Source organism: Hyperolius riggenbachi, chromosome 3 (genome assembly GCF_040937935.1).
Source record: "Hyperolius riggenbachi isolate aHypRig1 chromosome 3, aHypRig1.pri, whole genome shotgun sequence".
Classification (NCBI taxonomy): Eukaryota; Metazoa; Chordata; class Amphibia; order Anura; family Hyperoliidae; genus Hyperolius; species Hyperolius riggenbachi.
This window is the reverse complement of record NC_090648.1, coordinates 321,117,953-321,142,851: the sequence shown is the minus strand read 5'-3', so window position 1 is coordinate 321,142,851 and position 24,899 is coordinate 321,117,953. Positions and strand designations below refer to the sequence as shown.

Genomic DNA, 24,899 nt, shown 5'->3' with positions numbered 1-24,899 from the left:
GTAAATCACCTTTGATGTAACAGTTACTTAGCCACAGCGTTCTCCTCTTAGGATAAAATTATACTCCATATTTCCTCTTATCCTTTGTTTGCCCCTCCCTTCCCCCCTCATTTCAAGCCAAACTTTCTAATGAACTGTATGTCTTCAGTGCAGGGATCTGGTACGTTATTTTTTTATGTTTTGTTGATCCATTGACAGACGGTTAAAACATTGGCTTGCCTCATTGAGAACAGGAAGGACAAGTGAACTCAGCACTTCAATACACAACAGACAAGCTTCTCAGAGCAATAATAGCCCTGACAGTGCATTTGTTTTGCTTAAAGAGAGCTTTTTTTTATTTGTGTAGCCTGAGTCAGCAACCAACAAATGCATGAAATTACTCATACTCTATTTTCCAAATGTATAATACTGAGGCTGTAAACAAGTGACATCAGACATCACTTGCATCTGACCCCTCAGTCTTGTGCACAATTACAGACAGGAATTGCGTCACGCGACTTTGACGCTATGCGGATGCACATCGCTACCACAACAATCTATAAGGATTGTTGTGGTGCCATTGACTCCGATGCAGTCACATTCATTTTATAAATAATGGGATAGCTGCACAAACATGCTGAAATACATACAACCACGCGTGTTGGAATCATCAGACAGTGCAGTATATGTACTTCTGATGTCCCTGCGAACGCACATTGCGCTGTGTTTCCAAAAGCTTGGCTAAAATCTAGCAGATGGAAACGAGCCCTTAGGCTGGATTTAAACATAAAATGTACACAGTTCCGCTCCATTCCTGACCTGTCCGTTTGCATCAGATTTACATCAGTTTTCTAATAGTGTTAACGGTTAGGATTGGAACTGTACTCATTGTATGTGTGAACCAAGCCATAGAGAACTGATACAAAATTGTCAGCACAGGAATGGAACAGAGCTGTACACATTTTATTTGTGAACCCATCCTTGTTGGGTGGTGGCAGAGTTCACCCATTTGACTTCTGTTTTGAGACCAATAAAACAAGGAACTGATCCATGTGTCTATTGTATTGTCTGTTTTCGTTGTTGACCACTTGCCAGAAGCTATGTATCATAGTTTGCAAACTGACTTGGTCTACATTTAATGTTTATCAATAGAGGGATAGGTTCTTTTAATAACCGACGCTTTTGTGAGTTGTTTTAGCTTTATCTTGCTTGAACACAAACATCGGTTTTCTCTAAGCATGTGTGCACACGTCTCTTGCATTTGTTGCTATTTAAATACAACATTGTTAGCACATATTTATTTAAACCAAGAAATACTGCTGAGTAAATGATACATGTAGCTAATGTAGCATTGTGTTTCTTAAAGGCTCAAATGCAAGTATTGCTAAGAGCTATTGTCAAAAACTGTAACATGTATAACCTATAAATTGTACATTTCTCCCAGATTAAAATGCACTATAATTTACTTTTTTTTTTTTTCTTTTTTTACCATGTTGCTGTTATTTATAATTTTTTTTTTTTTTTTTTTATATATTTTTCATTTTCAAAAACATTTTTTGAACAGCAGTTGCTCAGTCTAACTGCCAACATAGTGTGCAAATGAGTATGGAGGCTAATCAGCATCTTTGTATATACCTTTCCTGGGAATGCTTCTGTAAACAATAAAGAAAATACTGAGAATCCCCCATTAGGAAATGGACTAGGGCATGAACTAAATCAACATGAGACATGGCTTCATAGATTGAGGGCTGGTGCACACCGAGCGGCTTTTTGGGCGTTTTCAGATCCGCTTGCGGCTGCGGATCTGCTTGGTCAATGTATCTCAATGGGGTGGTGCACACCAGTGCGGCAGGCGTTTTGCAGAAACGAAAAATGCCTGGGTGAGGCATTTTTTGGATTTCGGATGCGTTTCTGCCCCAATGTTAAGTATAGGAAAAACGCAAACCGCTCTGAAAAACGGCAGTTCAGAGCGGTTTTGCAGGCGTTTTTGTTACAGAAGCTGTTCAGTAACAGCTTTACTGTAACAATATATGAAATCTACTATACTGAAAACCGCAGCAGCAATCCGCAAAACGCTAGCAAAACGCCTCATAAAAATAAAAAAAAGCGTTTAAAAATCTGCTAGCGTTTTGCGGATCTGCTAGCGGGTTTTGGTGTGCACCAGGCCTTACACTGCAGCATGCAATGCAAAGATTGAGACTGCAGCAGGAAGAGAGATATAGGGCTGGATTTCTGTTGAGAACTGATCTAATCTCACCTTTTTTTTTTTTTGGGGGGGGGGGGGGTAAACTGTAAGATGACCCGCCCACTTGTTTGTTTGTGTAAATAACTGTGTTAGCGCTATACAAAATAGGTGAAACAGCTGTGGAGAATGCTAAACTCAGTTAAGTGTCAGTCCTCTGATGATCGGTCAGATGGGCTCTCAGCCACTATCATACCAACAATAGGTATTTGTGCTATCACAAATATCCCCAATGAAATAAGTAGTCTTAGACCAGCATCCTTTTATTTAAAGATGTATTCTTGTATTTTTATACAAATAATATACAAAAAAAATACACAGAACAGAGTTATAACAAGAATTCATCTAGCATAAAAGCTTTGGTCATCTAAAGTATATGAAATTTAAAATCGTAATTTACCCATAGGATGCTTGTATGTGTGTGTCTGTCCTGAGCTTTTTGAGCCCGTAATTAAACACATGGTTTTATGCTGGTACACTAGATGTACAGTACACCAGACTCATGTGCATCTCACATGCATGTTGAAAAGACAAATGCTTCCCAACCGCAGATGTGAGCTTTGACCTTAGCTTGGAGACAATACTGAGTACACATGTTACAAGATTTACCAGTCTAGACTATATGAGTTACCTCTTTTGTATAAACATTTTAGTTTGCAAACTTTAAGACGTATGTCTAGGCTATATATTCTCTCTGTGCTGTAAAGTGTGTACTGTATATATTACTAATTATAATACTTATGACTACTTGAGATTACCTACAAACAATGACAACTGGATGATAAAGATACAATATTTCTGCCAACTGGCCCAGAGTGAGCATGCAGAGCAGATGCTTTACCCCTGGTGTGACTTCACTGACTGCGTGCTTAATGCAGGTGTTCAAAAGACTAAAGCTAAAAGCTCAGCATGACAGCCAGGGAACTGGCATTGTTTATTAGAGAATGAAGATGGCAACTTCTGTGGTACTCTTACTTCTGGTTCTCTTTAAGTATTTGACACACTGACTGCTACTGCCTGTATAGGTAGGTGTGAAAGCAAGCAAATTTTAGAGCATATAAAACGATTTCCTCTTAAAGCTACTTTTAAGAGACAGATAACGATATTAAACTTCTCCTAGTTTCATATAATCAATAGTCATGTTTGTTTTATTTTGCATATTATAACAGCAAGACAATGCATGTCTGGTTAATTATTTATTAGTTCATAGTTTAGCTGAAGAGAAGTTGTCAGACCTTTGTCCATTGCATTGTTATTACTAATTTGTTTCCCTATTCCAGACTTTAAAGTTAAAGTTCAAACATTTAATATTTAAAGCAGAAGTCATTTTTTTCCTGTAAACTAGCTCTGCATATAAACACCCCTCCAGTGAGAGCGAGAATGTGTTTGAAATATTGTTAGTCACATTAGTAATGGCAGACCGAAAAGATGTGCTTGCTACACAGCCACAGCAGTTACAGAGGAACTTCAGCCTAAACAAACATACTGTCATGAAGTTACATTAGATATTAATGAAATTACTAATTAAAATAGATAGGTAATATAATCTCTTACCCACCCTGTTTTAAAAGAACAGGCAAATGTTTGATTTCATGAGGGCAGCCATCTTTTTGGTTGAAAGGAGGTAACAGGGAGCATGAGACACAGTTCCAACTGTCCTGTGTGCTGATCACCCCTCCCAGTTGCTAGGCAACGTGAATAACAACATAGGAAATCCCATCATGCTTTGCACAGCATCGGGGAAAAAAAGCCCGGGCAGTTTTCTTTGATGGGTGGAGCTTAGCTAAAAATGCAGCTAAAAATGATGCTTTGGTAAGAAAAACAAAGTTCTGATGCTGTAAAACTGTTAAAGAAAACACCAAGCCTTTTCAGTTCTGCTGAGTAGATTTTTAGTCCGGAGGTTCACTTTAAGGCACCTGTTTTTCCACTAACCAGATGAAGCAGGCAAGAACCTGCAAAAGTGTCGTCAATTTTATGAGCTCTAATAAAAGACCTTTTTTCAATAAACTGGTCCAAATTCGTCAAAAGACGTAAGATTACTTCTCCGTTTATAAAATGAACAGCTTAGTAGCCTATCTTTTATGCATTGGGCGCCTCCAGCCCTATTTTAAAGAGACTCTGCAACAAAATTTTCAGCCTTATTTCTTCTATCCTGTAAGTTTCCTACACCTGTTCTAATGTGGTCTGTCTTACTGCAGCCTTTCCTAGTTGCACAGTGGCTGTATTATCTCTGTTACTTTATCTAATCTTCTTTCCTATGACGGCTTTGTCGCGCTCAGGCACTCAGGTAGGAATGTGCTACTCTGCTTGTGATAGGATAGAAGCTATACACACCCTCTCCACACCCCTTGCAGGCTCTGTGTGAGTTACAGAGTGAGCTACTCTCAGCCTATCACACTCTGGTTAACAGCCATGTCTTTTGTTTGTAAATACTGCCTAAAACTGGCTATTACAAGCCAGGATTGCAGCAGGAAGTGGCAGAAATAGCAGAAAGGGGTCCAGGAGAAGATAATGAATAGCATGATATGCTTTTTATTGTAAGAATTTTAGAGTACAGATTCTCTTTAAGTGTCTGTGTGAAGCAGGGCAGGTGCTTCATGGTACAGCAATGGCTGCTTGAGTACAGAGCGGTATGGGGGATGGACATCCTTTGACTCAGATAAACATCTCTGCATTGTTACCATGAATCAGTACTATGTGTTCTTTTAACAGATTGGCCATATGCTGGAATACCTCTTAATACATAAACAGAGCAGCTGATTACATAGGGCCATTCAGATCTGTAACCATATATATTCTAGTTAATTCAGACACTGCATCACCTTGCACATACATTATCCTATGTTTATTACAAGTATGTGAGCCGGGTAATTATGAACGACTGAGCATGGCAAGCCCTAGACCAGGCATTGGGGGCTTTCCCATACTAATATACCAGCACGCTATAGCCATCTACAGTGGATGACCCTACGTAGGTCAACTACTTGGCATTAACATTACCAGCATTGGTGTTTCATTATTTGCGCCATCTATAGCTGTCTCATATCCTATCTATCTATCTATCTATCTATCTATCTATCTATCTATCCGAACTAGTGCCAGTGTTAGGACATTCATGTTGGGTGGTTGGATTTTTTACTACATTGTACTACATTTAGTGCACAACACCATGAAGGTTCATGCATCATTGAATGCACATCCTCACAAATGATACCAAATTTGGGGTGATCGTTCCCAACAGACCCAGTTTTTTGTTCTGACGGGCACCCTCGTTAGAGACCATCTAATGGTAGTAGTCACTTTATTGACAATGACTCTTTCCACAAACATTGTAAGGGCACCTAAATGTGCCGTGGCTGCACAGTGTGCTGCTGTGTGTCAGTAGGACAGGGATTGGATTTTACCAACTGGCTTTATAGCGTGCTTGTCCCTCGAGTGCCGAGCCATCCTTCTTTGATGTATAATTCTTTTAATCTTGCTAACTTTTTTAATGTTGTAAGGATCGATCAAATTTGTATTTGCATCGGACCTTTGTTTTGTGTTCAGATTGGGCACATCTCTCCATTTTTCAAAGTTTTCAGATCTCTCAATTCTGTATAATTATATCTATGTCTATGCCACCTATCCTCATTTTGCTTGTGCTACTACTTTCCTTTTGACATCTGGGCACTAGCATCTTGTTGCTTCTTATACAGGGCATTCTAACATCTGAAGCATAATCTAGTTCAATATAGTAGAATGCCCATTTTATGCTAATTATCTTGCATTGATGTATAAGGGAAAGCCTTCCCAGTGATTGTTAACCGACTGTAGGCTGTTATTGCAGAATTCTCCTATCAGAGCATTCTGGGAGACCGGTTTATTTTCTACGTGGGGGGCATATATGCCTAGCTATCAATATGTGGGGGGCACCTATACATAGCTATCTATATGTGGGGGGAACCTATGCCTAGCTATCTATATGGGGGGCACCCATGCCTAGCTATATGGGGGGGACCTATGCCTAGCTATCTATATTGGGGAAACTATGCCTAGCTATCTATATGGGGAGCACCTATGCCTAGCTACCTATATTAAGGGCAGCTATACCTGGCTATTTTAAATGTTGGTAGATCTCTTGAGCTCGGGAAATTTAAAAGTAGCTCGCGAGTGAAAAAAGTGTGGGCACCTCTGGTCTATAGGCTCCCAAGATGTTAATCGAGCTCTGTCTATGATCATCCCTTCATGAGTAGCTGAGATAGAAACTGAGCAGGTACAAGCTGGTCAGACACACTAAATGTAAACCGGGATGGCCAGAAAATACAGACAGTAAAATAAAACCTCAAATCTAGCGCCCCGATACTTTGCTGAGAGATCTGGAGTGCCAGATCGTCTTGGGCACAGGCCAAGCCTAAGCCTATTGTTCCACTACGCATCCTGCCCACTGAATGTCACTCTGTTGCGTGGCATACCCTGGTCCCTCCTCCATAGCAACAGAACATCTCTGGGCTAGCAACACATCTATATGGCACTCGGCACCATACTGTCCCTCGAAAGATTGATTCCGGAGGGCGACAGTAATTGTACATGTGTACGCACTTTTAAAGTACAGTGAGCCATTTACTAATAGTATGTTAGTGTGGCATGAGAACTGCCACCAGTGCTCAGACTAGCAGTGTGGCTGAGGAGAAAAATGAACTTGATGCAAACATAAAACTCGATGTAAGCAATTTAGATGCTGGTATTAGATGTTTTACTTTAATTGATGTACTGGATAGACTCTTGATTCTTAAACACTCACGTTTGAACACGTATCCTGTAGTCACAAAAAGTATGTTATTGCATTTCGGAAGAGACAAAGTATTGGTCTGTGTAAAGCAAAGATATTAGTGGAATTGGGTTGAGAACTGTCTAAGATGTTAAAAACTGGAAGGATAGTGGTGAACTGTCAACTGTGCAATATAAATAGGGTCATAAATTAGGAATGACCTGAGATCATTTAAATGTTTAATGGTGACAGGAAAAAAAAACAGAGTTCCTCACCCACAATCTGATTATTACTCACAGGACTGTGGCAAAACGACTGAATGTCAGTCAGTGTACATTAAAGTAAATGTGAAGTGAAATAATAATAAAAAGACAGATGCTCCACTATAGAAAGAGAAGGCTCTGGATCCTGTAGTGCCTACCGGCTCCTTCCTTGGTGTCCTCGTTCCAGAGCCATCACCATCATTGCTGGTAATCTACCAACTGGTTGAATACGCCTTCGGGGATCCTCGGGTGGCTCCAGAAGCACTTGTGTTACCGAGCGCTTCCAAAGACAGGTGGCTCTGTGCCGTGCATGCCCAGTACAAAGCTACGCTTCTGTGGAAGCACTCAGGGACATGAGTGCTCCCAGAGTCGCCACATTTGAATGGGGCACAGCAGTGTTATGGGAACACTGGGAAGGGACAGAGAAGGCTTTATGAAATCCAGAGCCTTCCTTCTGCAGAGGTAAGTATCTGATTTAAAAAAAAAAAAAAAAATCACCATTGCCATTACAGATGCAGCTGAGGCCAGAATGGCATTGCATAGTACCGTATACTAATGTGCAGCTAAAATGAAAAACAAGGAAGACATTGTAAACACGAAGTAATATTTTAGCCAGTGGCTACATAACTGTTGTATATGTTCAGAAATATGCGGTGTGGCAGCAAGCTTGACGTCCTGCTAAATTGCAGGCTCATACCAGAAATGTACAACCATCACCACAAAAGCTAACTATTATACGTAATGCTCTCCTTTTAACTATACTGGAATTTTAATATACAAAACAATAATCTACATTCATCAAAGCAGTTTGTGCAAATAACCGGTCTATGAAAGGCTTTCAACTGCATGTGTCAAAGTTAATTAATACTTGTCAGTCGGAGAGTATTAACTAAATTAAGCCTGTAGCTTTAGAGCCAATGGGAAGCCTGAACTTTCACATGATTTGTGACTCCTGGTGGCTCCAACCAGACCATCATTAAAGCCTGCTGCTCAGTTCAAGATACTGATTGCATTCATTTATTACAGTAATGAGAGGAAAGGAAACATGATGGAGCTCAGGTTAGTTAACCATCCTTCTATATATGGATGAATGTACATGTAAGGAAAAGGAGTAAACATTGGCAATGCCAGTCTTTTAAACATGCTGCCGAACACATCACAAGTTATATATTAACCATTTACCATCTACAAATGTAGGCTTCTACTTAAAGCTTCTCTTTCCCAATGATTCCATTTTGTTTTCAAAGACAGAGTGAAAGGAGACGTAGTTCTGTGGTGCTGAGCTTACCTGGTCTGGAGGTGTTTCCTGGAGATCTTCTGGTCTCAGATGGTGCCTCTGATTACATGCATCAGGCTCCATGGCTGTGTAATACAGGTAAGAATAAAGACTGCTTGCTAGTCAAAATTTACTAAAGTTAGACCAGTAGACAGGGGTGCAGCTAAGGTTTTGGTGGCCCCAAGCAGTCCATAACCCCCATCCAGGGGCGCAACTAGAATTCACTGGGCCCCCCCTGCAAAACTTTGGATGGGGCCCCTTTCCTGCCAACCCTCCCCCCCTACTTTCTGCACAGGTAAACTGAAAACGGATGTTATTCAATTGGCTAGTGCACACTTGGATGTGTTTTCCCCATGCAGATAGAAACAGACAGCAGTGAAGCACTGGGAGCATTTTCTCTATCCATTACATTAGCTTCTGTGATAAAACGTAAATGTTTTCACACATACAGACACACATGGTGAGCAGAAAACGCATTCAGAAAACCAATGCTCCCATCTTCAGCTTATCACACTCACTCTGTCCATCTCTGATGGAGCAGAACTGGCTCTGCAGACTTCTCCAGCATCAATACAGTACAGAACACCTGGGGAGGGGTAGAGAGGTTGGTGGCTGTACACATGAGCCTGCTGCATATTCAGTAGGGACTGTTTACAAATCTTTTACTGCAAAACTTTGTATGAATCTTTTTCAGTGCTGAGCAGGTGCAGTAATTAGAACAATTGTGCAGAGAGCAGGATGTCTTTTCTCCATGCCCTAAGTTGTCTGTCTCTCAGGATGGGGCCCCCTGTGGCTTCTGGGCACCCCTGCGGCTGCATCCCTTGCAAGGTCTATTGTTACTCCCCTGCCCCCATCCATGAAAGGAGCAACGTGCCTTGCTTGCCACTGCGAAAAATGGATAGCCACACCGCGCGCTGCATCTCAAATGGGCGTGGCCAAAACATGATGTGGGTGGAGCCAAATACTAGCAGTTTCTAGGCTAAATTGTACCCAGGACGAGGGCGTAAAATGCGCCCCCAACGTGGAGACAGGTATAGGTGCCCGCAGTGTAGGTAGCAAGCTATAGGTCCCCCCAGTATAGGTAGCCCATATAGTTGCCCCCAGTATAGGTTAGATAGGTAGGTGCCCCAATATAGGTTAGATAGGTCGGTGCCCCCGTATAGGTTAGATAGGTAGGTGCCCCCATATAGGTTAGATAGGTAGGTGCCTCCAGTATAGGTTAGATAGGTAGGTGCATGCAGTATAGGTTAGATGGGTATGTACCCCTCAGTATAGGTTAGATAGGTATATGCCCCCAGTATAGATTAGATAGATAAATGCCCCCAGTATAGGGTAGATGGGTAGGTACCCCTCAGTGTAGGTTAGATAGGTAGGTACCCCTCAGTATAGGTTAGATAGGTATATGCCACCACTATAGGTTAGATAGGTAGGTGCCCCCAGTATAGGTTAGATAGGTAGGTGCCCCCAGTATAGGTTAGATAGGTGCCCCCAGTATAGGTTAGATAGGTGCCCCCAGTATAGGTTAGATAGGTGCCCCCAGTATAGGTTAGATAGGTGCCCCCCGTATAGGTTAGATAGGTGCCCCCAGTATAGGTTAGATGGGTAGGTGCCCCCAGTATAGGTTAGATGGGTATATGCCCCCAGTATAGGTTAGATAGGTAGATCACCCCAGTATAGCCAGGAGGGTGTTTGCAGGGGGAGCGGGGAGACAGAGGTTTCCACTTACCTGCCTGGATCCTGCACACAGCTTCTATCTTCAGCCTCTCCCGGCACGCGTTGCATCGGTAAGAGCTCCCCCTGTGATGACATGCGGTCATGTCATCACAGGGGGCGCTGTTACCATAGTGACAGACGCTGGGACAGGCAGTAGATAAAAGCTGCGTGCAGGATCCAGGCAGGTAAGTGGAAACTTCTCTCTTCCCACTCCCCCCGCCACTGTGCACACCCTCCTGCTGCTCCACCTGGTGCCCGCATGCCTGCCGACAGCAGCAGAGCGAGGCCCCAAGCGGGGGCGTGCCTCGCCTGTATGCTGGCTGCGCCCCTGCCCTAGAATATCTGTTCTGCTTGTTTTTCTTAGGTACTGTACTGTGTACAAATGGCCTAAATAATCTTATGTGATCATTAAGGCCAGTGTTTCTCAAACCTGTACTTATGACTCCCCAACGGTGCATGTTTTGCAGGCAACTTCCCCTATGCAAAGGTGGGGCAATTAGTGTCTCCGATACATGGAATCCACCTAGCTGAGACACTAATTACCCCCCATGCATAGGTGAGGTTGCCTACAAAACATGCACCATTAGGGTGTCACGAGGATAGGTTTGAGAAACACTGATTTAAGCCCTCATTTGGGTGTCTGAATTGATAAGTAATGTTTTGGTGTACCCAGATAAACAGGAGCATCGAACGTTCACCTTTAGAAGATTTTTTTTTTCTGCTGATCGCTTTGTCACTGGGTAAAGCAGGTGCAATGGCAAATTAGGGCTGCCTATCATTATGTGCTGACATGTATGTGCACTACAATTTCTCATGATCTGCACATGCACAGTATCGAAATACAGGTCGAAGAGGTGGAAGTCAGAGTTAGGCATTGGGTGGGGGTAAAGGTACGTGTTAGGTGGTTAAGGGGGGGAGGTTATTGTTACGCATCGCAGTGGTAGAGGTTAGTGTTAGAGGACTGGGGAGGTTAGTGTTAAGAATCAGAGGGGTAGGTTAGTGTAAGGCATCTGAGAGGGGAAGATTAGTGTAAGAAGGGGGGGAGGGGAATGTTAATTTTACCTGTTAGAGAGCCAGCGCTTGTTGATGATGTAGGACAGCACATACAGTATACTGTCATTGCATAAACAAGGCATTACTACTTGTTCCTCTTTCCTCTCCATATGACAACTGAGACCCCTTCCGTGAACCAAATATACAATGAAGTCTTATATGCCTGTTGCTTGTATTTTTTTTTTTATTTTTTTTTAGACGTTAGAATACATTAATTATGATAAATGTGGTTTGCCCTTTAGGGAACAGGTGTGTTGTATCTCTATAACATGAAGTACAGCCAAATTAGTTAGCAATTGTGTGCCCTGCATATCTCTGCATAATGGTTTGTGTAGGCATCAGTCACACAAACATTTATGCATGTTGACTAAAACAGCCTCAGATGAAGCAGGACATAAGCTGCGATGCTCTTTAGGCACAGTGGAGGCAGCACTTGCAACAGAGACCGGACAGCTCTAGGGCCTGTACACACTGCTGCGCTTGCTCTGCGATTTTTAAATCGCAAAGCCTTCAAGGAAATAGAAAAATCGCATTGCACCAGTGTATACAGGTCTTCATGATTTTCATGATTTTTCAAAAGACCTTGCGATTAAAAAACGCATGCGATTTAAAAAGTGCAGCAGTGTGTACAGGCCCTTACAGTACAGTATATGCCTCCACTTCCACTCATACACCAGGGTTTATTACCAGCTTTATTGATTATGCTCCCTTGTTAGACACTAGGGAGTTTGGTTTTCTAATTACCACATGTACAGTCAGATTTGAGACTTCTATGTTTGCACCTTAGCATAATATCTATACCGTGTTTCCCCAAAAATAAGACAGTGTCATAATAATGTTTTCAGTATGAATTGTCACTTTTATATTAATTTATCAGGATAAGTATATTTAATATATTGCATGTTACTAATCTAAGCAACCAGTCTTATATTTTACTGTTAGATGGTTATCTGTTTTTGTAAACTTGAGAATATTATTTTATATATTGTTGCCATACTTATCCGTGCTATTCATTGTACTTTGTTTACATTGAGTATTGTGAAGCAGTAGTTCCCAGCCTTCCCTTATCCGTTATAGATTTATATAGGGTTGTAACTGTTTATGGTCTACGTGGTGGTGCTGGTCTCTTTGGTTGGTTTGTTGTCTAATAATCTGTGATATTAGCAGGAGATGGTGACACTTAGTCTGTCTGCTGAGGAATGTCAAACCTCAGCAAAACAGACTTGGACAGGTGACCTATTTAGTCATTAGCCTGTATAGCTCCTGGTAAAGTGCTGATGTGAAGATGGATCAGGTGTGTTGTTGAGATAAGACAAGAGTGATGATGGAAGACCTTTAGGTTTCAGTTGTTTTAAATTACTAAATTGTGTAATGCTGGGAATACACGGTTTGTTTCTGCCGTGCGTTTCTCTTCTCGATAGTTTTTGCCGCTCGATTCTGCAGTTGATTCTCTTATCGTCCACTCGTTTTTCTTATCTTTTTCCATTCACTTCTATCAGAAATAGGCGAAAGAATCGAAAGGGAGATTGGACATGTCGGAAATTATCTATTGAACTATCTAATCACCTAAAAAACGAACCGTGTATTCCCAGCATAACAGTGAAGAAGACTGGTTAATTTTAGCAATAATGAACTGGGTCAACTGTTAGGTGGCAAACTTTTGAATATAAGAACATACTGGAGTACCTAAAAGGCTAGGTTGTGTGTATACTGGAGTGCGGTATTGGAGTCTCATGTATTAGGGAAATGAATGATAGGGCAGAGACTGGGCAACCTGTTGCCTATGCTGTATGACTGTCTGCTGACAGATTGCTCAGAGAAATAGCAGCTCTGATCCTCTCAGTGACTGACAGACATGTGAGGAAGACTGTGAATCTTCTGTTCAAGTATTGAATTCCTCTTTGCTCTCTTCTAGGGAAAGGCTGATGCATATAAAAGCTTACACAGGGGCTACTACAGCCCGGCTTGCTGCAGTAAAGAAGGCCCACTATTGTTTAGAATGACATTTATGAGTGTGAACTGATCCCATAAATTTGGGAGTCTGTGTAGTGCCTGGACAGACACGTAATACTTTTACAGTCAGACTGATTAAAAAAGAATTTGGGTTGGGATCCTCTTGAGAATCTGTTGAGGAGGTAGATTATTTTTTTCCCTGGCTAGCTGCCTCAGTTGGGGTGATGTGTTGTGGGGCGAGGCACAAATCAACTTCCTGTCACTGTACCATAACATTTAATGGCTATACCATTTATTTTGTGACCTTTTTTTTTCACAATAAAAGTTTGAGAACAAAAGCGGGAGAACATTATATGTTGTGACCTTTTTACATAGATCTATGGACTATATTACTAAATAATATATTTTTCATTAGATGCCAAGAAACCAAAGTGGCCTTTCTCTAAGAAGACATCAGTAAGTATTTAATTTTACTTACATAATTTTCATAGTGGTTTTCAATGTTCTGTAGAGAAAAATGTACGCATGAGCAGGATTTTGCACAATTCCGCCTTTCATGAAACATCAGGATATTATGCAAAATTCAGAAACCAGCACCAACCCTGGTAAGACTACCTACAGATATAAGAAGGTAGTCTAATCAAATGTACAATAATCAAGCCAGTATCATTCATTCTGTAGATTGCGTCTACCATTTTTACCCAGAGGGCAGTGAGAGATCTTTCAGAGTGGTTAGAAGCATCTACAGCCTTCAAACTGCCACCCAATAAGTCTGTGGGTAGTGGATTGGGCAACGGTCATCTAATGTTTGTAGATACTCTTAGCTTTTAGCTGTCTGACATCTGATCAATAGAAAGATGATCTCTATTGTGGGTTGTTACACTCTTTGTCTTATTGTTTATGTACAATATTGTTTCGCAGCACTTAAGAATTACAGCAAGGATATTAGCTTACCTGAATGCATTTTGGAAAATCTTGCTTTGAGATGTGGTTTCCATTTCCATTCAGTGCTAATCATTCTCATGTGTATTCATGTCCCTACAAATGCATGTTTATATGCATTACTAGAGCAAGAAGGCATTATAAACCATCAACTATGTATTTATTTTTACAGTAGTTAATGCCAGTTGCTTGGCATCCTGCTGAACTTTCTGGTCAGTAATACCTGAAACAAGCATTCAGCTTATATTGTGAGATTTTTTTTTCAGAAACACCTGAGATGCATGTTTGTTCATTTTCTATGGCTTAAAGTATTAAGGTATCTATACACTAAAAGGATTGCCCATCACAGCAGATTTGATTACTGTGATCGAATCTGCTGTGAAATCGTTAACACAGATGTTAACCATTCAACCGATTTTCACACGAAATCAATTGATTCAGTTGATCTGTCCAGGCGGAAAATTTAGCTTGATCGCCGGTGGGTCAGGAGCAGCGTTCGATACAGCGACGAGCGACGCAGCAATACATCACCTGTCCGCCGGCGCGAGTCCCCGGGTCCCTGCAGTCTCTCACTTCTTCTGTTGTCTTCTCTTCACTTTGTCTCGTCCTGTGAGAAGGCTAAAGTTCAAACAGGAGAGGGCGCTCTAATGTTTGAACTACCGCTTGTCACTGGACGTGACAGGAAGTGAAGAGAAGATGGAGGAGAGCGCTGGAGGAAGGGACAGCATGGACCCAGGGACTTGCGCCAGCTGACAGGTGATGTATTGCTGCTGGCCGGGGAAGCACGAGTGACCTGGGGTGGCTTCACAGGCCGTAGCGGCAGTTCCACAGTTTGTGAATAGATTTCCTGCTGGAAAGCAATTCAGAATCTGTGTGCAGTGTATGGGCAGCAAATAGATCCCTCTCTGATAGAATCTGATCTGTTGGTCGATCTGGTGGCAATCAACCAGTGTATGGCAGCCTTTAGAGGCAGAGATGGTCAGCAGGATAGCCAGGCAATGTGCATCGTTTAGAAGGTAATAAATGTCAGCCTCCATATCCCTCTCACCTTGGGTTCACTTTAACCTCCCTGGCGGTAAGCCCGTGCTGAGCATGGACTATGCCGCGCAGGAGGATTTCTCAGGCCCTGCTGGGCCGATTTGCTCACTTTTTTCTGCAACACGCAGCTAGCACTTTGCTAGCTGCGTGTGCATTCCGATCGCCACCGCTCCACGCTCGATCGCCGCTGTTCGCCGCGCCGTGCCGCCCCCCCAGACCCCGTGCCGCTGCCTGGCCAATCAGTGCCAGGCAGCGCTGAGGGGTGGATCGGGACTCCCTTAGACGTCACGACGCCCATGACATCGGTGACGTCATACCGCCCCGTCGTCATGGCGACGGGGGAAGCCCTTCAGGAAATCCCGTTCTTTGAACAGGATTTCCTGATCAAAGATCGCCGGAGGCGATCGAAGCGGGCGGGGGGATGCCGCTGTACAGCGGCTACATGATTTAAAAATAAATAAATAAATAAAATAGTGCTGCGCTGCCCCCTGGCGGTTTCTAATAGACCGCCAGGGAGGTTAAGCATCCCTCCTAGGACTTGTGTTCCCTAGACTGCAGATGAAAGATTGCTTTTGCCAGCCCTCAGGCATAGTGAATCCATTATGTAATTATATGCTAGAACACGCAACAAGGCAATAATTACAACAGTCCTATAAAGAAACTTGTTTACCTTGTTGAATTTTTTTTTATTGCTAGCATGAAGGTAAAAATATATCCTATACTGGCATGTAAATATACAATGAGATTACTTTGTTTTCGTTTCAGTTTATCAAGGGGAAGCACAAACAGATTTCAGATATGGAAAACTGTCTTTCTTCTTTCAAGATACCAGATTTCAGTGAATATGAATTTTATAGTATTAAGGTATTGTTGTGAAATCTAAAATCCTATTAATCTACTGTTAAATAAAAAAGTGGGAGGACTCACTACTGTTCTAATGTAACCATACTGATATACTGGTAGTAATATGGATTAATTAACGAATATAGATGTTCAGTAAGCCAGCACCTATTCAGTAAGGAGTCCTTGGGCTAGACTCCCTAACACTGCTACTGCCTACTGAGCACACCCTAGTGGCTGAAGCGCTTTGAGTACACCACAAGAAAAATGCAATATAAATGTTATTTGTCTTGTCTTGTAATATTTAAATTAGTAAGGGTAATTCATTTTAAATTCAACCAAAGTATTTGTAACAACACTGATCTTTAAAGGGACTCCGAGCAGTGCAGTAACTATGGAAAGATAAAGACAAAAGAAATACAGAGAGCCCAATATAGTGTAGCATGCAAAACAAGGGATTGGAAATGAAAAGTATATAATGTATATACTCACAAACGTGGGTTACCTCCTAGGTCACCACTGTATAGGCAGGTGAGGAGATTAGACCTGTCCTCACTCAGGATTAAAAGTCGCTCTCTGTAGATAAGGAAATAAGGGGCAACACCCCTCCACCAGGGGTGGATATTGATAATGTAAGAGTGAACAGAGGTGCCAGCAGGATAAAAGGTTCTAAAAGGCTTAAAATCCCTCAGGAGGTGGTGGTGGACTCGCCTTCCCGAAGCAGACAAGATACCGTCAGTTTTATGACAACAGGTTTATTAATATACTCCAAAATAAACAGTGCAACAGAGGTGCTACAGTCGACAGAGGCGCTATTCGTGACCTTGAGACTAACTGTGTACTCCTATCTGTTTATTGCCTGAGGAAGCGGGAACATACCCGTGAAACGCGTTGCACTGTTTGTTTTGGAGTATATTAACCACTTTCCCCCCGCCTCGTACGAATTTCTCCGTCCCTTTTTCCATCCTTTAACCCCCCAGGGACAGAGAAATCCGTACTTTCCGCGTTCCCGCCGCTGTCCGCGCTCCCGCTCGTAAACACGCTGCCCGCCGCTAGTAAACACGCCGCCGCCCGCTCGCCCGGAGATCAATGAACGGGAAAATCCATTCCCGTTCGTTGATCTAAGCCCCGCAATGATCCGCTGCTCTCCGATGAGCAGCGCGATCATTATGAAAAGTAAACACACTTACCCAGCCTCCAAGTATTTCCTCCAAGCTTCCGGAAGGACGCTTGGAGGTCGCATTAAAACAAAAAGTTACTGTGGCCATCTTGTGGCCAAATAGTAAAACTACACCCTTCACATTTTTCACATACAAATAAATTACTTTTACACAAAAAATTAACTCATTACCTCCCACACTCCCAATTTAATTTTTTTTGTAATTAAAAAAAAATAAAAAAATGTACAATAAAAAAAAATACATACGGTAAATAGTTACCTTATGTCAGGAGGGTACAACACTGTTACTTTATAAACTATGGGCTTGTAATTAGGGATGGACGCAAAACTGAAAAAAATGCACCTTTATTTCCAAATAAAATATTGGCGCCAAACATTGTGATAGGGACATAATTTAAACGGTTTTATAATCGGGACAAAAGGGCAAATACATTACATGGGTTTTAATTACAGTAGCATGCATTAATTAAAAACTATAATGGCCGAAAACTGAAAAATAATTTTTTTCCCAGATTTTTCCTATTTTCCCATTAAAACACATTTAGAATAAAATATTTTTTGGCATAATGTCCCACCTAAAGAAAGCCTAATTAGTGGTGGAAAAAACAAGATATAGATCGTTTAATTGTGATAAGTAATGATAAAGTTATAGACGAATGGAAGGAGCGCTGAAAGGTGAAAATTGCTCTGGTGGTCAGGGGGTAAACCCCCTCAGTGGTGAAGTGGTTAATAAACCTTTTGTCATAAAACTGACGGTATCTTGTCTGCGTCGGGAAGGCGAGTCCACCACCACCTCCTGAGGGATTTTAAGCCTTTTAGAACCTTTTATCCTGCTGGCGCCCCTGTTCACTCTTACATTAACTATGGAAAGATGCATACCATTTTGAAGCTCTCTTTCCATTGATATATAAAACGCCACCCTAAACCTTTTCGTTTTCGCGATCGAAATCGCGGCTACCGTCTTGGATTCCTTATTCAGCATTGTATTATGCAGGACGACACTTTCCCCAGTGTCGGCAGCTCCATTCAGTGCAATGAAATTAAATACAAGGAACCCAGGGGGATAAAATTACAAACATCATGCCGGTAGGTGTGAGGATATAATTAATTAGTTGGGGGTATGCTTAAAGGCATACCCACAGGCACTGCTCGGAGTCCCTTTAAGCCCAGATCCAGACACAAATGATTTCTAGGCATTCTCCCACCTATGTATAAACTCCATCACTAACTTGTTCAAATCTGCTTCTTCAGATCATGCAAGCAATTTTTTACAACTGGATTTTAGACCACAGAAGCCTTGTTTCACTCAAATATGTAACATTTGGATATTTTATATACTAAGCTATCAGATATTATCAGACTCAAAATCAGATTTATTTCGCCAAGCACGGCTGGACCGTGCCCGGAATTGGGTTTGGCACAGAGATTTGGCACAGTGAAGTAATGCAACATTGAAAGTAAGACAACACAGATTTACATAAACAGCTACATGTTACAAAAGATAAAAACAGTAATACTAGTACAGCCTCCAGCAAAACAGTGAACAGAGCAGCAACAGCCCTGGTCAGATGGCAGTCAGCAGGGGGGGGGGGGGGGTGGCGTTAGAGGTAAGTGCAGAGTTCAAAAGTCTAATGGCCGTGGGGAAGAAAGTGTACATACACCTTGTGGTCTTGGTTGGAATGGACCGGAACCTCCGACCTGAATTGTGCCAACTGAAGAAGCTGTGGCTTGGATGGGAGTGGTCACCAGCAATTTTCATTGCTCTAGCGTGCAGTCTAGTGTTGTAGATGAAGTCTAGAGGTGGGAAGGGATTTTTAAATAATTCTTTCAGCTGAACTGATGACCCTCTGAATTTTGTGTCTGTTGCTGGCAGAAGAGCTAGTGTACCAGACCAGGATGGAATAGCAAAGGACCAACTCAATGGTGGTGGAGTAGAAGGATCTCAGAAGACCTTGGGCTATACCAAATTAATTTTAGTTGGCGTAGGAAGAAGTCTTTGCTGCGCCTTCTTCTGAGTTGAGATGGTGTTTGCCCTCCAGGTCAGGTCATCTGAGATGGTTGTGCCCAGGAGGCAGACGCTAGGTACCCTCACAACTTCAGTTCCATCAATATTGGGGGTTGGTTAGTGGCATGCTTCCTGAAATCAATGACCATCTCAATGGTTTTGGCTGTGTTTAGGACTATCCTGTTCTCTCTACACCAATTGCAGACTCTTATCTACCTCATCTCCCTTACTGAAAAGGCGAACAATTGTGGTAGGGTCCACAAATTTGATGATTTTGACAGTTTTCTTTGGATGTGCAGTTATTTGTGTAAAGAGAGAACAGGAACGATGACAAGACACAGCCCTGGGGTGCTCCTATGTTGGCCACTCTAGGACTGGAGGAGAGGTCACCCAGTTTAACAACCTTTGGACATGTTCTAGAGAGAGTCTGTGATCCAGTGACGGAAAGTTGGTTGGACATCGAGCTCCGTAAGCTTGGCAAACAGAATACGAGCGCAGATGGTATTAAAGGCCGAACTGAAGTCCAGGAGAAGGACTCTGGCATACAAGTCTGGCCTGGCCAGGTGATCAGTGATAAACTCCAGGCACAAATTGATGGCGTCGTCGGTAGACCTGTTTGCTCTGTATGCAAACTGGAGTGGATCCAGTTGGTCTAGTGTGGTGTGCTTGAGGAGGGACAGGACCACTTTTTCAAAGGTCTTCATGACCACGGATGTTAGGGTCACAGGCCTGAAGTTGTTTAGGTCGGATACTCCTTGCTTTCTTGAAACAAGTAGGAACCTTCCCTTCACTAAGGGACTTGGCAAAGACAGAGGAGAGGATGTAGGCCAGCTGGCGTGAGCAGGACTTTTGTCATGCTGGTGACATGCCATCAGGGCCAGGGGCTTTCCTCGCGTATGTATATGTATGTATGTATCTCTAATCCTGACAGAATGTTAGCTTCGTAAAAGCCTATACACACGCTAGATAGATGTCGCCGGGAATTTGGATCTGATCTCATGGGCAACATCGCTAGACCGAGACTGTACAGACAGGTAGTCAGCCTACAGGCCAGCGACGCATTCTGTTGCCATGCGAGGGGGAAGGGTTGAGGGCGCAGATGTGACGTCATGCGCTGGGCAGAGAGCGAGTGGGGAGAACAAAGCTGTTGGCTGAATTGATCTGCCGGGCAGCGGTCATGGGCTGCTGTTCACCTGCTGGATTATTGGCCGCCTTAGCAGACTTTAATGTAGCATGTGTACAGGCCTTAAAGTGAACCTCCAGGCTAAAAATTTACTCAGCAGCACTGAAAAGGCTTGGCGTTTAACAGTTTCACAGCATCAGAATTTCGTTTTTCTTACCCAAGCCTCATTTTTAGCTGCACAGAAGCTAAGCTCCGCCCCATCAAATAAATCTGCCCGGGCATTTTTTCCCTGATGCTGTGCAAATCATGATGGGGTTTCTGATGATGATGATCTCTTTCTGCTGTTTTGGCGCTAAGTTGTTTTTTTTTTATTTTTAATTTGAGATTTGAAGCCTAGCGCACACAGCTGGGAGGGGTGATCAGGACACAAGACAGTTGGAACTGTCTCATGCTCCCTGTCACCTCCTTTCAAACAAAAAGATGGCTGTCCCCATGACAAAGATGGCAGCCCCCATGACAAAGATGGCAGCCCCCATGAAATCACAAACATTTGCCTGTTCTTTTAAAACAGGGTGGGTAAGAGATTATATTGCCTATCTATTTTAAATTAACATAACTAATGCAACATAATGACAGTATGTTTGTTTAGGCTGACGGTCCTCTTTAACCACCCTGGCGTTCTGATTAAATCGCCAGGGTGGCTGCGGGAGGGTTTTTTTTAAATAAAAAAAAAACTATTTCATGCAGCCAACTGAAAGTTGGCTGCATGAAAGCCCACTAGAGGGCGCTCCGGAGGCGATCTTCCGATCGCCTCCGGCGCCCAGAATAAACAAGGAAGGCCGCAATGAGCGGCCTTCCTTGTTTTGCTTATATCGTCGCCATAGCGACGAGCGGAGTGACGTCATCGACGTCAGCCGACGTCCTGACGTCAGCCGCCTCCGATCCAGCCCTTAGCGCTGGCCGGAACTTTTCGTTCCGGCTACGCTGGGCTCAGGCGGCTGGGGGGACCCTCTTTCGCCGCTGCTCGCGGCGGATCGCCGCAGAGCGGCGGCGATCAGGCAGCACACGCGGCTGGCAAAGTGCCGGCTGCGTGTGCTGCTTTTTATTTGATGTAAATCGGCCCAGCAGGGCCTGAGCGGCAGCCTCCGGCGGTGTTGGACGAGCTGAGCTCGTCCAGACCGCTCAGGTGGTTAAGATTTCTTTACAACAGAATGAATTCATATTAAACACACATATCAACACTATGCTATTTTTCTGTGATAAATGCAGGATAAAGCCTGGGATGAATTCAGAAATATGCATCAAAGTGAGCACAAGATTATTCCTAGCACACTTAACAGAAGAAGGCAGGAGTCAGTCTGGGAACTTTTTACCTCTGAATGCACTTATTTTCTGGAGCATTTATTAGTACTCAAAATGGTAAGTTTGTTTGCTTTACTAAGCGTCCTATAACTTGGTATGGTAGCTATTTATGAATGTATATTTAAAGAGGAACTGCAGTGAAAATAACTTAATGAAAAAAGTGCCTAATTTTTACAAAAATTATTTAGAAAAGATTTAGTCAATGTTTGCCCACTGTAAAATCTCTCCTCTCCCTGATTTCCATTCTAACATTTCTCATATGGCAACATACATTCATTGGAGTCAGTTTTCTGCATGCAGAATCTGCGTGTAGTGGAAACAGGCCCTAAGTGTCAATTATGTTTATAGGTATGTGTTGAGAGCCTATTTGTTTTAAATACACAGTTTAATAAGAATTTTTTTTCTCCCACTAACCTGATTGAGTATTTAAAGCACCATAAAAACAAAGCATTTTTTCTATTTCGTGAATTCTACCCTGCCCTTTAGTTTATTGGACTCAGTAAAATGCATAAAAGCAATAACTCTGTTCCATGTTCAATTCTGGTGTTGTATTTTTTATTTTACCTTTTTACAATAGACAGACTGTTAAATAAAGAAAATTGTGTTTATAATGCTTTTATCCTTTTTTTTTTTTTTTTTTTTTTTTTGGGTTGTTTGACTTTTTTAGATATTTTTTCATGCACTCAAGCACCTGCAGAACAATGACCATCTGTTGGATGTTGACCCAGTTAGGTTGTTTGCAAATTTGGAAGATCTGAACCAGGTAAATCTTCATCTTTTTATCATGAACTAACTTCACTTTAGTGGAAAAATAGAAAGTGCAACTATCTATATTGCAAAGGTTTTAGCAAACGTTACTGAAGCAAGTTGCATGTGTGCTGTAGCCTCAAAATCTCAGCTAGTAATATAATTGCTAGGGCTCAAGTACTAAGAATACTACTTGGGTGCTGTGGAACCCTGGAGTGTGAACAGAAATGTGGTATTCTGCCATATCTACAGACATGCTTATTCCCTACCCGTGTAATGCCCACTCAGTGTGGAACCTAAGAATGATGGGAATGTGAACTATGTTCACGTTCTGCTTCCTTAGCTAATCAAACAAGCAAAAAAAAAATTTAGAATATTGCCATATTTGGATTGAAACACGATTTGCTTTAGTGTTTTAGGTATGTGAAAAGTTTCAAAGCTGCAGCCTGCTATGAAGACGTAATTTTTAACATTACACTTTAAATATGCTGAAGGCAGATATTTAGAAAATCTGTCCACTGTGATCAGTCGCTTATGGACACAAGAAGTGAGTTGCATAATACACTATTTAGACGGGTTAGAAAAGGAACCCAAGTTGCTATTTCCCTAGAGATCGGTTGCACTGGCTGTCTGGCAGCATCAGCACCCTGTATTCTGCTTGTGCCATTTCCGCTTTCTCTATAGGCACAAACAGGAACTGTCTGCCAAGCTAGAAGATCATGGCTATTGGAAAATGTACTGGCAGAATACCCTACTGGCAGATGGGTCATGCCTTCACAATCACCTGCTTTGTAAAGTCTTTGACATTCTATTAACACATAGCTAGATAGTTTAGTGGGCAGTGCCAGATTAATAAGGATGTTGGTTGTGTGTGTGTGTGTGTGTGTAGTAACAAAACTATAATGGGCAGGAACTGATGGAACTGCACCAACTTGGTTTTTTAAAAGTTTACTTTTATATGTGCTGCACATGGAGAAAAAACAGAGAGATGTGTGCTCTGTCCAGATTCACCTGACTATAGCAGGGGCGCCGCGAGGCATAAAGCGAACCAAGCGGCCGCTTGGGGCCTCAAGATCGTAGGGGCCTCGGCGGCTCAGTGACGTCGGCGTGACGTCACTGTTTTCCCGCAGCCCCGCGGGGCTGGCAGAGCAGAGTAGGGCAGGGCTACGGGAAGATGGCCGCTGCCGAAGCCCTGCTCTGGAGACTATTTATGCCTCCAGTACAGGGCTTCGGTGGCCATCTTCCCGTAGCCCTGATTCAATCAGCGCGGGAGATTGGAGGAGGGAGGGAGCTCCGTGGGAACTGTGCGCCTGAGGAGCCGGCCAGGAGAGGAGACGGGGAGAGAAGACTTCTGCCAGTGCCAGGTGAGTAAATGCTTTTCTTTTTGCAGCTCTGAAAATGTGCCCTAATTGCGTTTGATATCTGCTGAACTGTTCCCTAATTGTGTTTGATTTCTGCTGAACTGTGCCCTAATTGTGTTTGATTTCTGCTGAACTGTTCCCTAATTGTGTTTGATTTCTGCTGAAAATGTGCCGTAATTGCGTTTGATATCTGCTGAAAATGTGCCCTAATTGCGTTTGATTTCTGCTGAACTGTGCCCTAATTGCGTTTGATTTCTGCTGAACTGTGCCCTAATTGCGTTTGATTTCTGCTGAACTGTGCCCTAATTGCATTTGATTTCTGCTGAAAATGTGCCCTAATTGCGATTGATTTCTGCTGAAATGTGGCCCAAATTGCGTTTGATTTCTGCTGAAATGTGGCCCAAATTGCGTTTGATTTCTGCTGAAATGTGGCCCAAATTGCGTTTGATTTCTGCTGAAATGTGGACCAAATTGCGTTTGATTTCTGCTGAAATGTGGCCCAAATTCTGTTTGTTTTCTGTTGAAATGTTGCACAAATTGCGTTTTTATTTTCTGGTGTCTGGGGTAACTGTTGCTGCATTTATTATTTAATGGTCATAGTTGGCTATATTTGCTGTGCTACAGTTAAGCTCCGCCCATACAATGTCATGGCCAAATCCATCTGCCGGCGCGGCTCAATCACCCCCACATCAATTTCCCCGCAAACAGCCCGCCCCAATCCGCCCTCCAGCTCCACCCACATGTCATGGCCACGCCCACTTATGCGGGATAGCCACACCCATACGGCCACTTCCTACAATCCGCTTGGGGCCACAAAAACCTTAGCTGCACCCCTGCTGGCTGCCTAATTGTCTATTGACTAATTAAAATGGCGCAGCATTTGCAAATAGCACAATATGCAGGGTCTAAAACTCGCCGTGTTTGCTGCAGGAGTTGGTCCACGCAAAATCCATTGCATTGCTACTTTTATATATGTATGGAAAAGAACATATGCCCAAGTTTACAGTAGCTGCAAAGGGACTGCATCATAGCATGATGATTGAGTAGCATTTGAGTTGTCTAACTGAGAAGTTTT

At 42.7% G+C, this 24,899-nt stretch overlaps 1 protein-coding gene across 4 annotated transcripts in view; it reads left to right on the top strand.

Annotated features, from left to right (window-relative positions):
* The window catches only part of PLEKHG7 (pleckstrin homology and RhoGEF domain containing G7), a 162,510-nt gene that overhangs the window by 115,145 nt on the left and 22,466 nt on the right, over window positions 1-24,899 (top strand). For all 4 annotated transcript variants that reach the window (XM_068272771.1, XM_068272773.1, XM_068272772.1 and 1 more), the window contains 5 exons: window positions 8,479-8,606; window positions 13,642-13,682; window positions 15,972-16,070; window positions 21,624-21,773; window positions 22,384-22,479. In XM_068272771.1, coding sequence (XP_068128872.1) covers window positions 8,479-8,606; window positions 13,642-13,682; window positions 15,972-16,070; window positions 21,624-21,773; window positions 22,384-22,479 — 514 coding nt within the window. The remainder of the gene's footprint in view (window positions 1-8,478; window positions 8,607-13,641; window positions 13,683-15,971; window positions 16,071-21,623; window positions 21,774-22,383; window positions 22,480-24,899) is intronic.